At 40.7% G+C, this 10,922-nt stretch overlaps 2 protein-coding genes across 3 annotated transcripts; both read left to right on the top strand.

Moving 5' to 3' along the window:
• Positions 1-201: 201 nt before the first annotated feature.
• On the top strand, positions 202-4,304 carry LOC124178795 (thymidylate kinase). Its single transcript, XM_046562448.1, has 3 exons — positions 202-512; positions 1,244-1,403; positions 1,499-4,304. Exons 1-3 carry the CDS (start codon positions 383-385, stop codon positions 1,848-1,850), a joined length of 642 nt encoding a protein of 213 aa, XP_046418404.1. The 5' UTR covers positions 202-382; the 3' UTR covers positions 1,851-4,304.
• Positions 4,305-4,437: 133 nt separating this feature from the next.
• LOC124178790 (tigger transposable element-derived protein 6-like) lies at positions 4,438-8,358 on the top strand. Of its 2 annotated transcripts, none has more exons than XM_046562443.1 (2): positions 4,438-4,766; positions 4,904-8,358. In XM_046562443.1, the coding sequence occupies exons 1-2, from the start codon at positions 4,595-4,597 to the stop codon at positions 6,508-6,510; spliced, it is 1,779 nt and encodes a 592-aa protein (XP_046418399.1). In that variant the 5' UTR covers positions 4,438-4,594; the 3' UTR covers positions 6,511-8,358. The 2 variants fall into 2 exon arrangements, 1 of the variants encoding a protein (XP_046418399.1); XR_006869892.1 differs by having other exon boundaries at positions 4,628-4,766; positions 4,923-5,062.
• The last annotated feature ends 2,564 nt before the right edge of the window (positions 8,359-10,922 follow it).

The raw sequence follows: 10,922 nt of genomic DNA, 5'->3' as shown, positions 1-10,922 counted from the left end.
GCTTGTTTTCGAATAATGAATAGTAATTAGTTGAAAAAGTTTAAGAATGATAAATCAAATAATACTTCGCTTCATGCTAATGAATATGATAAAGCGAATGTAAGGTACTTTAACGAATTTCAGGCGGAGTGAACAAATTCAAAATTCAAACACGCGAGCCTCTATTAATTAACGCATTGGCGCTGCGGTTCGATGATTCTAGTGGTCCAGTGACAATTCGTAGCTGCACGCAGCGACGACACGTATGTATACCTGGTATACCTATAACCAAATGAGCCGACTAGGAGGAGATGTGTCAATGATTTTGTTCAACGATACTCTCCACAAAACAATCACCGATAGTTGAAAACAATCCAACATTCATTTCAAAATACCATCACTCATGACGACCAAGCGTGGCGCATTGTTGGTCTTGGAAGGATGCGACAGAGCTGGAAAATCTACGCAAGTCCAAAAATTGGTCACGGAGTTGAACGCACGTGGAATATCAGCCGAAGTTCGGAGGTTTCCCGGTACGTCAGTTTACCTGGGTGATAAATGTTAATAACTATTCTTCGTATTGCAGTTTTGAATTTACCTTGTTTTTCGATAATCAGTTGTACGGGTTTGTTTACATTTTTAGCATCTCTCTTCTCTTGTTCATACACTTTGATTCTGGTTCTGCGCAATCGATTATATAGGTATATATTGTATGTATACGTCATCTGCTTACTTTACGTTTATACGGATAAATGACAACTGTTTGAATATCGATTTCCAATTTTTCGTACTCCCTAATTATTGATTGACAAACAGCTATTGTTGTCATTCTCGATTCACATACATTTACTGGCAAAGCCAAGGTGCAAGATATGTTATAAATTATGTTTACGTGTCTTTTCACATTTGATTGCAAACTGAGATCTAAACAGATGTTTTACATCACATCGTTGTAAAAGTAAAGTTTTCACATTGTGGGCAATGAAAAAGTTTTTAGACAGTTTCCCATCTTTTGTTTAGAATCAGGAACTATATATCGACACCGACGAACGTCATACTTGCATAGACATGTTATTCACATTTTTTCTTCTCTCCTTTACCCGCACATCGCTGATCTCATCCATCTCGTCACATCGGGCAATTCATCAATTGTACAGTTGCATTTTGGGATCTTCATTATTATAATAATTCATCCCTCGTTTACATGCAGTGGCAACTGCTAAATTTCAAATAGCTTTAACACATTATCGGTATTTCTTTACAGACAGAACCACCGAAGTTGGTAAGATTATAGACAAATATCTGTCACGAGTAGTGGACCTTCCTCCAGAGACTGTTCACCTCCTATTTTCATCAAACAGATGGGAGAAGTATACAGAAATGAGAAAAACCATCCTCTCTGGCACCACACTGGTCGTCGATAGGTGTGTACAAGCGAATGGATGGGCAATTTCCACCTGATATGTGTTGGCAATTTCAATTTTACGAATGAAACAACGAATTCTATTCTTGGATGAAGGTACGCTGCCTCTGGAGCTGCTTATACTGCAGCAACAACGGGGAAAGATCTCTCCTGGTGCAAGGAACCTGACCGAGGGCTTCCAAAACCTGATTTAGTTGCTCTCCTTGAAATTAGTGATGATGTACAGGCATCACGTGCCAACTGGGGAAGCGAGCGATTTGAACGTAGTGAGCTGCAGCAAAAGGTTAGGTCCAGTCTTCATCAGTTAATGGACGAGAGCTGGGTAACCGTCGATGCTAATGATGATATTGATAAAGTACATGCAAAGTTGTTGGCTCTGGCTCTCTCTGCGATAGAGATGGTAAAAGGTAAACCTTTAGGAGAGCTTTACGATTCTAAGCCACTTTGATGAAGTTTGCATTCGAAAAATACTGTATAGATTTCCAATTTATTTGTCACGACTCACATAGATGGGACAGAAAATTTTTTTGCACACTGAACCAAATTGACAGATGACTTGATAAGTTCATTTCCTGATCCGTACTACTCTGGGCATGTTATAGGTCTTATCATGACTCAATATTGATCACAGTGACAACTGATAGTTATTTTATGCTCTGTAAAGTCATCAGCAAAAGGATGTGTAGTGTGTTATATACCAGTTCACAATTATCAATGGGTGAATGTTTTCCTACTCCTATGTAATTTTTCGAACTTCACTCGCGTCATTAATATGCTTAGAAATTCTGCAGGAAGTCCTTGCAATATCCTCGATTCCATTTCTCCTTGAAACTGAATATTATAGAAATATTGCACGAATTGACGTCTTCAACATCCATAAAAAATTTTTCCTTATTTATCAGTCATCCAATAAAATTCTGAACCGATCTTTCAAAGTTGTAGAATAGCATATTTTGTGATATCAGCATTGCTTTCATGTGCGTGTCAGCACTTTGTTCTTACTGCAACTATTCTGAAGGGAAAGCCTAAGTTAACTTTGTACCTCATCGTAACTGTTGTAATAGCTGCCAACGGAAATTGTCTAAAATCAGTTATACCCAATGATCAAGCGTTCTGCAGACATTCCGATATTTCTTCAACGATTGTAGAAAGTTGAAGAAAACATTACCCGACTTGTTATTCTGCAAGTTTTTCGAAAATTTATTTCATTGTTTATATGGGCCAGTCCACCAATTGTCAACAATTGTAGAAAAATACTAAAGACAAAATGCGTGCTTACAGTTTAACGTCGGTAACAAGACTGTTTTTGAAATAATCTTGATTGACGCATCAAGCTTCTTCATTTCACAACATATGAGAGCTCTTATATGTCTTTTATCTATGATGAATACTAGATCATTAGAGCAAGACGGATGATTTCACCCTTAGTAACAGTATTATTAACAGTCCTTTGTCAATTGAACGTAACTCATGTGAGATCCTACGACCGTTCCACTCTGAAAATTTGATTTCCTTACTGCAAAAATCTCAGGTTTCACACGTAAAACTTAAAAGTAAGATCAATGTTGGTGGCGCATGAAAAAAGCAGTTTTTCGCCGAAAAATGTATTTTTGAGATAGATTTAGAAGAGTTATCCAGAAATGAATAACACACTCGGAAAGGTGAGAATTTTTCACATAAGACACCCATTTTTTCATAATTTTATTTTCTGCCGATAACAATCTGAAAACCATTCGTGTTTAAGCCTTAATTAGGTCAAGATGATAAACTTTGATGTGGCATTTCTCGCGAACGGTAAGTCCGAGAAGGTTCAAACTTGGCGAAATTTTCAATCTTAGTACACACTACAAATTGATTTTTTGACGTCTCGTTCATTTGTTGATAATTAGTGGACTGGCCGATATACAATCACATATGTATTTACTTTCTTGCATGCAGCTGCGATTAAAATCTCGTGTACCAATCTATTAATTTCCTCTGGTTTGATTCGACTATAATAGACTCGCAAACTCCCAAAAGGAAAGGCAATCAATAAAGTACAGAAAGACCATGAGTAGCTGACCGATATTCGATGAGTTGGTAACTCAATGCCAATAACTTTCTCGATTGTTTTATCTCAGCGTTTCAATCCCTTGTCGATGACAACCGAATAAGACCTAATAATTCACACATCATGGGATTGTAACTTTGCGTAAGGCTCAACTTGGCCAATTCTTTCCGGCCGCATTAGCAGTTAAGTCTTGGTCTGAAGATAAGTCTTGAGCCGTCACGTTTTACGTGGTGTTTGGATAGGAATGAGACGATATCGCTACTTGAACATTGGTATTCAACTTTTTTTGGTACAAATATCATTCATGTATTTCCATTTTTTGGGGCCACAAACCATTCTCGGAAATCGATTAAATAAGGATAATTAGAGAAATCAGTGAGTGCAGAAATTGGGTTTTCGTTTGGTGTTAATTGAGCGATAGCGAACAGTTCTTTGTATAATACGTATTTGTACTCCAATTCTTCATATTTTCTTTTTTTGAACGTTTTACACAAATTCGATATGTCTCATTCGCATTAAAATGGAGATATTTCGAGTTCTTTGGCTGTACCTTCAGAACCTGTGGTCTGATCAACTTCAAACCAGTTCCAATCGGTTACTCTCGAAAAAATACGTCGATCTTAGTGTAAGAAATATGTCATTACCGTTAAATTATACATATGATGCAAAAAGTGGAGAAACCAACAATAATGAAACACGTACTTCCGCCTACAAAGAACCACGTCGTTTTTATGAATGGTATGGCAAATAGGGATTAATAATATTGTAGATACTTTGAGACTAAATTATAATCATCACAGTGTCAAGAAACACTTAAAAAAAACGAAATAAATTGAACTATTTTCCCACCAAGCTTCGCCACCGTAGCAAATCTCCATTAATTTTTATAAATTTACGGATGTTGCACGATGCAGAAGTCGAACCACATATGGTGTATCGATCCAAATGACAACATGTATCACCATGAATTGAGGCGATGAAAGAAAAACAACGAGTAGGTACCGCTGTATCATTTCGCTTGTGTTTTTCTTATCAAACACGTTCTTTTTTCTGACGTGCATTCTGACCAGTATTTTACATCGATTTTACTTTTACTACTCCGTTTTGGCAAACTGACATTTCGGCACTGGATTGCCATCGCGATGACAAGCCTGCGAAAAACGCCCCGAAGTATTAATGATAAGGCTAAGGTCGAGATCCTTCGTGAAAAACTGTTTCAATGGACGTGCGAACAACACGCTACCAATCAGCCGTTGAATAAGGAAATAATTGGTCGTAAAGCCGTCAATCTCTCACTCGAGTTAGGTCTCGGAGGTAAGTCAATTTCTGATTCCATATATTGTATATTCAATATCGGCATGCGATATACATTCACGCATATATCGACGGTGACAACTATTTCACGAGGTTGAATTTCGCAACCTAAAATGTTTGAAAATCTCTTAATACAGACGTTAAATTTTCGAAAAGATGGGTGACGATCTTCCTGAAGAAGTACGGTTTTCCACCCTCACTCGCTTCCACTCTGCATGGTCCGGTCTTCAAGGACTATCGAGAGTGGATCGACCTGATGAGACCCCACATGTCGCAGTATCGGTACAAGGACGTCTTTCAGGTAGACGAGATGGGAATGTACCACGATATTTCACCAGAGAAGATACCCGGAGAGGCGGTCGGTTGCGTAACTTGCAGAAACGGGGAAGACAGGGAACATCGCGTGACCTTATTGCTCTGCTGCAGCGCATCGGGACTCGAGAAACTGCCGCCGTTGATATGCGGAAAATTCGATACTCCTGTGCAGGCTCACTACAGCTGCCGATACTCTTTCAACCCGGACGCGTGGATCACTCGAGAGGTATTCAGAGTCTGGATAACAGAGTTGAACGCTCGAATGGCGAGGTCAAACAGGAAGATCGTATTGCTGCTGAGCAGGGGTCGCGTCCACGCTTTCAAGGACAATGCCCTGTCGAACGTGGGCCTGATTTTCTTCCCGAAAGAGTTCCCCCCGAACTTACAGCCGCTGAGGGCGAACATATTTCACCGCTTCAAAACGATCTACCGGCAAAGTTACACCGCGAAGAAGGTGACGATGGGGTCCAATTTTAATTGGACCTTCGCGGATACTATCGACAATATCGTCAAAGCGTGGGAGAGCGTCCCGAAGGAATTTATCTTGTCCAGTTTTCGCCGAGCTAATATCAGACGCGATAACGACACGTCGCCGATCATCTCCTGTCCTGAATGGAACCGCCTACATCCAGGAATCTCATTTCGCAGTTATGTTACCTTCGACGATAATCTCAGCGTAAGCTTCTCGTCCATCAGGCGGTCTCACCGTTTAGCAGAAATATCAACTACCTGCAAACATGGCGCGCAGACGCGTTTCGCATCAGGGCGCCATCCCAACGGGGCTTTTCACGAACCCATAGAAATCGGAAGTGATTCCGAGTCCTCGGACGAAGATGCGGTCCAGGAGACATCGATGGACAAATCGAACAGCAATTTACCCCTGCATATAGCATGCGTCGAATACGTAAACGATGGATTCGACGCAAGAAATACAAGAACGGCGTCTACCTTTCGGGGTGAAAACAGTCCACGGGTCTCGGATATCAACGCGGATATGCTTCTTCCATGCGTTGTTGCTGACGTTGTTCGGAACATGGTCCGTAAGGTTGAGGACATCGCCGAGGATCGAGGGATAGATGAGGACGATACGGGTCTTCGGGCGCAGGACGAAGAAAGCGAACGGAGGGCGATGGCGACGAGAAAAAGAGTTCGGGGGGAAATTGACGGAGAGGAGGAAACTAACGACGACTCACGGGAGCCAACGGAGAAGCGATGGATGGGCGAAGAGGCATGGTACAAAATATACGAGCATAGCTTCGTCTTCGGGGCTCCGGATGGTCCTCGAGGGACCGCTTCGGACCGTCGTGCGGACGTGAAAGCGGGTGCGTTGCCGCAGACGGGGATTAATTCGTCACAGAAAACCGAGGACCTGGAGAAGAGGAGCATCTTTACTATGAGCAACACGCCCTCGATCAGACCGCGGAATTAATAACCGTATACCGACTTCTTCGGTGCTCTCTAAATCAATGAGATCTATGCTTGCAGTGCTCACATCATTTTCAGAATTGGTTAGGCTGAGTGAGAGGGGAAAATGATTCGATCTGGTGTAGTATTCAACAAAGTGTGCCTCCTTCTCGGGAGCCAACGAAAATTACCTGTCTTTATTTATTTGCAATCTGAGGTAATTAATTGTAGAGAATTCATAAAAGGGTAAGACTTGTATGAAATTTGTTGGTGCGATGAAATTATAATTGATCGATATTGAGTTGGACAGTTTCTATCAGGTACGGATTGGCGGGTTTTGAACCGGTAAGGTAATTCTATTAGCGGACCGGCCCATAACCCAAAAACCGCAGGAGAAATTGTCGTTTGCAACAATAAACCATCCAATTCTAATCTTTTACAGTTTAAGTATCAATTGTACGAACGTAAACGGTGGGATATAAAAATTTATCTCTCAGGTATAGTTCAAGGAGAGAACGGTCTTTATCATATGTTTGTTTCATGGAAGATCGTTTTACATTTCGTATTGTTTAGTCCGTTTGCGCAAAGTCGTCAGTCTTAGGAAATTTATTGTCGATACTTTTGTCACGAAGTCCGCCAGTTTGGAGCGAATGTCCGTCATCTTGTCCGTCCGAACGTCGAATCTTCGCTGTATAAATAGGTACATTTATTATGTCCGTTTCCAACTTTACTCGAGTTCAGATTATCATATGAAAAATATTACACGACACGATATTTTTGTTTAATATATTCATGTTCATATCCTGTCATTATGCCTCTTAACATGTGTAGCATTCTAATTGTTTAAAATTCGACTGCTTCAAATGTCGGCAATCTCTTAAAGTCGCGTTTGAAATATGTACGTCTTTTATGAATTCTATCAGATTACGGGTCGGCTTCGGCACAATTTTATTACCCACACTAACATTACCACAAGGGAGTTTATGTAAAAATTAATTGCATTGTGATCTGAGCGCGTTTATGTACGCCTCAAAATCTATTTCGTTTCGTATCTTTAGCCGCTCTCCGTTAGAAATAATTTATTCCTTCACGAAAAATTGAGTTTTAAGGACATTATGAAAATTGCAATACTTGGCACATTAGTCGATTTGTTTCCAACGGACAGCGATGTTTATGGCTAGTCGACGTCTTAATGAGTCGTTCAGGTACATCGAAAGGTGAAAAGCTGGAGTGTGAATAGTGAGTTTATACCTGAACCGGTGTGGAAGAGATTAGAAGCCGTGCCATAGATCGGACAAGTTGAATGTTATTTTCTTCCCTCAACCCAATCCACTCTACTTACCACAGAACTTTGTCACTGTTTCCACTAGCCACCTTCCGACCTTTCCGCTTTTCACATCCATGCGAAGTTTAAGTAGATTAGGCTAAGCTAGGTGAGGGTGCGACTCCAATAACTGCAGTTCAGGTTCTTATTCTCGTTCATTTTACAGCTAAGGTACGGGAATACTCTAAGCTATAACACGGCAGCTTCGGTGCTTAGATCGCCCATATACATATCCCGTATCCCACACATCTAAGCGTTAGGGATGATCGAATTATGACGCGCAAATGTCAAGGGTGGATCAATAGATGCGTGATTAAATTGAAGGGTGTTCCATGAATTTTAATCCGGAATATCGATGAGGTCTGTGGTACTCGGTCTGCAAATATTGGCGCGGTGCTTTGCGCTATTCGCAAAAGAGGTCACAACGAAATGGAATTTTTTTGTGAATTTTATGCACCTGGCATGTATCGTTACGAACTCAAAATTAGAGACATTATTTTCTCGGATCTGTTGAAAATCTTGAAAATTGAATTGACATTGCATCGAGAAACGTGTGTTTGAAGTAAATCACTTTGATATCGTCGAGAATAAATTTCGTAAAATACGATGGACGATATTTTCGAGTTTCTAGAGAATCGATAAATGAAAATAATGTCTATTTTTTCCAATCTTGAAACATTTTTTTCAGTCAGACATATAATATTCACAATTTTGGCGCTATCAAATACAGATTGGAGTTTAATGATTTGAAAAGCTCTCTCAAAATTTGGAAGTGTGATTGTCCGTTCTTCGGAAAATTTCAGCGCAATCATCGAAGAAAGTTACAAAACACTTTTTTTTTATTAATTACTATATAAAATGACGGGGCATTATCGCGACGACAATTGCTTCAATAATAGAAATTTCCATGTCGTTATTAGAAAGTGGCTTTCAAAAACCAGAATCGGACATAAAATGCTTATTGCACTTGATTATAACTCAACGTGACTCGCCAGGCGAAAGAGAGCTCAACGGCAGTCCATCGTGGGAGCCAGACGACGAGAGTACAACTGTCCGTTGTAACTGATTAATTAATGTCTGGAGCGGATTGTACTTGTCGGGCAAACTACACCGGCATCGGGCTATTACTTCTCGTCAGTGTCACTTGGCAAATTGACCTTTGATCATTATGTTCCAATGTTCCCTTCGAAAAATTAAAGGAAAAATTGCATGTGTTTAATCAAGTGACCTAGATCGACCACGGAAAACAAATCCAAACGTCTGACGTGATGCACGCTTAATGCGTCGATGCGAACTCCATATTGTCAATTACCATAAAACTTGTGGAAGTCAATTAAGCTTGTCCCGAATTCCTCAGATTCAAGGAAGGTCGTTGGCCAAAAACCGCTAATCTTTCATAATTTTATCACCATAATAACATGGTCGAACCTTGAGTATTTATTATACCGTTTATATTCGTGAATTGCGGAGTTTTGAATAGAAAATACTGGAATCACATACAAAGGCTTCGATATCGATGCTTCGTTACAAATCACTTCAAAACGGGTAAAATTCTAAGGGGCTTGTTCGATTTCACTTCGCGATGGCTCACTTTATTCAGCTAACTGTAACACCATTTATTACAAGTTCGTTGAAACAGTTTTCTTTGTCACATTGAATATTTAATTTTACAACGTTGCACCGATATTTGATCATGATCAACAAGTGGCAATATTGATACGAATATGGTTATAAAATAGACCAACAAACAAATGGTAGACGGTTGTAAGGTATAGGGAAGACCTGACGTTTCTCGGCATAGCGTCACGTAACGATGGCCGTTACACAGCCAGGATGTTCCGTAATTTGCCCTCATCCAGCAGATGAGAATTGTGCAGGATGTCTTGTCGGCGCCACAGTGCCGGACAATACTCCCTGGAAAATGTGCATCCCATTACCTTTCACGAGGGCAATGCTCGATATGTCTCGGAGTTGGTTGCACCTTGGGGGCTGGATTTCCCTCGCTCTGCAAACTGCTCCATATATACCTATACTGCCTCGAATTCTCCCTCGTTGTACGTGAGAAGCTTACGAATTAAACCGGCGGATGAGTCCAATTTTTCCTTAATCAAATACCTTATTTCAAAGAGTATAAAAATTTCCCACTGCCATCCAATTTTACTCGGTTCTTACATCGATGAAATTTGTTTTTACTGTAAGGTCTTTAATTAATACTAGCACTGTTATTTTCGCATATAACCTGCAAGGTATAAGCGTCGAATTACACTTTCTCTTCCTAGTTTAACGTCCTAGAGTTCCTGTGATCCGAAAATTAACCTGTCCGTAAATACGGAATAATGCCCCTGCATTTTGTTTTCTTCTCAATTCTTAATTACCACGAACCCCATGATGTATACAGTTTGTGATTGAACACTGAAAGCTTTCATCCTCGACTTGATGCATGCTAGAGATATTCAAGCCCCTCATCAATCAACGATAATCGCTTGCTCCCAGTATCAGGAGGGCTGCAGGTATCAGTATAATTGATTTTATCATGAACATTCTAGGGACCCAGATCGCACTAAATTAGCTCGGCAAAAGTTTCGCGGGCTCAAGAAAACCAACTGCGAGATAATCGGTCCATTTTACTCGGGGATCGGAGTTGGAATTGGAAGTTGCAAAAACAGGATAAAGAGCAATAAACAATCGCCGCTAATATCTTTCCTCCCTCCCTCCCTCCCTCCCTCCCTCCCTCCCTCCCTCCCTCCCTCCCGCCCTCTCTTTGTCAGTTCTTGTCATCGATTCTGGGTTGCGTGATTAATGAACCGCGTTCATTATAGCGTCGCAGAAAAGTGTAGAAAAAACTAAGCCAATCACTATCGATCTCTAGTGTCAGGACAGTCTTTACGAACACTGTGAACAATATGACCATTTTACAGTATCAGCATGAAATAAAATTCGACAACTTGGGCGGAGATCAATCGTGCGGGCACTGAGTGACGGCTTCTGCGTTCGCAAATATCGGTTTCGAAACGGACAATTCGTGGCCGAATGTGTATTCTACGCGTTGAGCCTCTGAGAATCGACAACTGTATAAGGAGAGGCAAAAGTATAGGGGGATGTTTTTCCCCTCG

Source organism: Neodiprion fabricii, chromosome 3 (genome assembly GCF_021155785.1).
Source record: "Neodiprion fabricii isolate iyNeoFabr1 chromosome 3, iyNeoFabr1.1, whole genome shotgun sequence".
Classification (NCBI taxonomy): Eukaryota; Metazoa; Arthropoda; class Insecta; order Hymenoptera; family Diprionidae; genus Neodiprion; species Neodiprion fabricii.
Note: the sequence above shows the minus strand (reverse complement) of the source record. Positions and strands in the feature narration are given on the sequence as shown.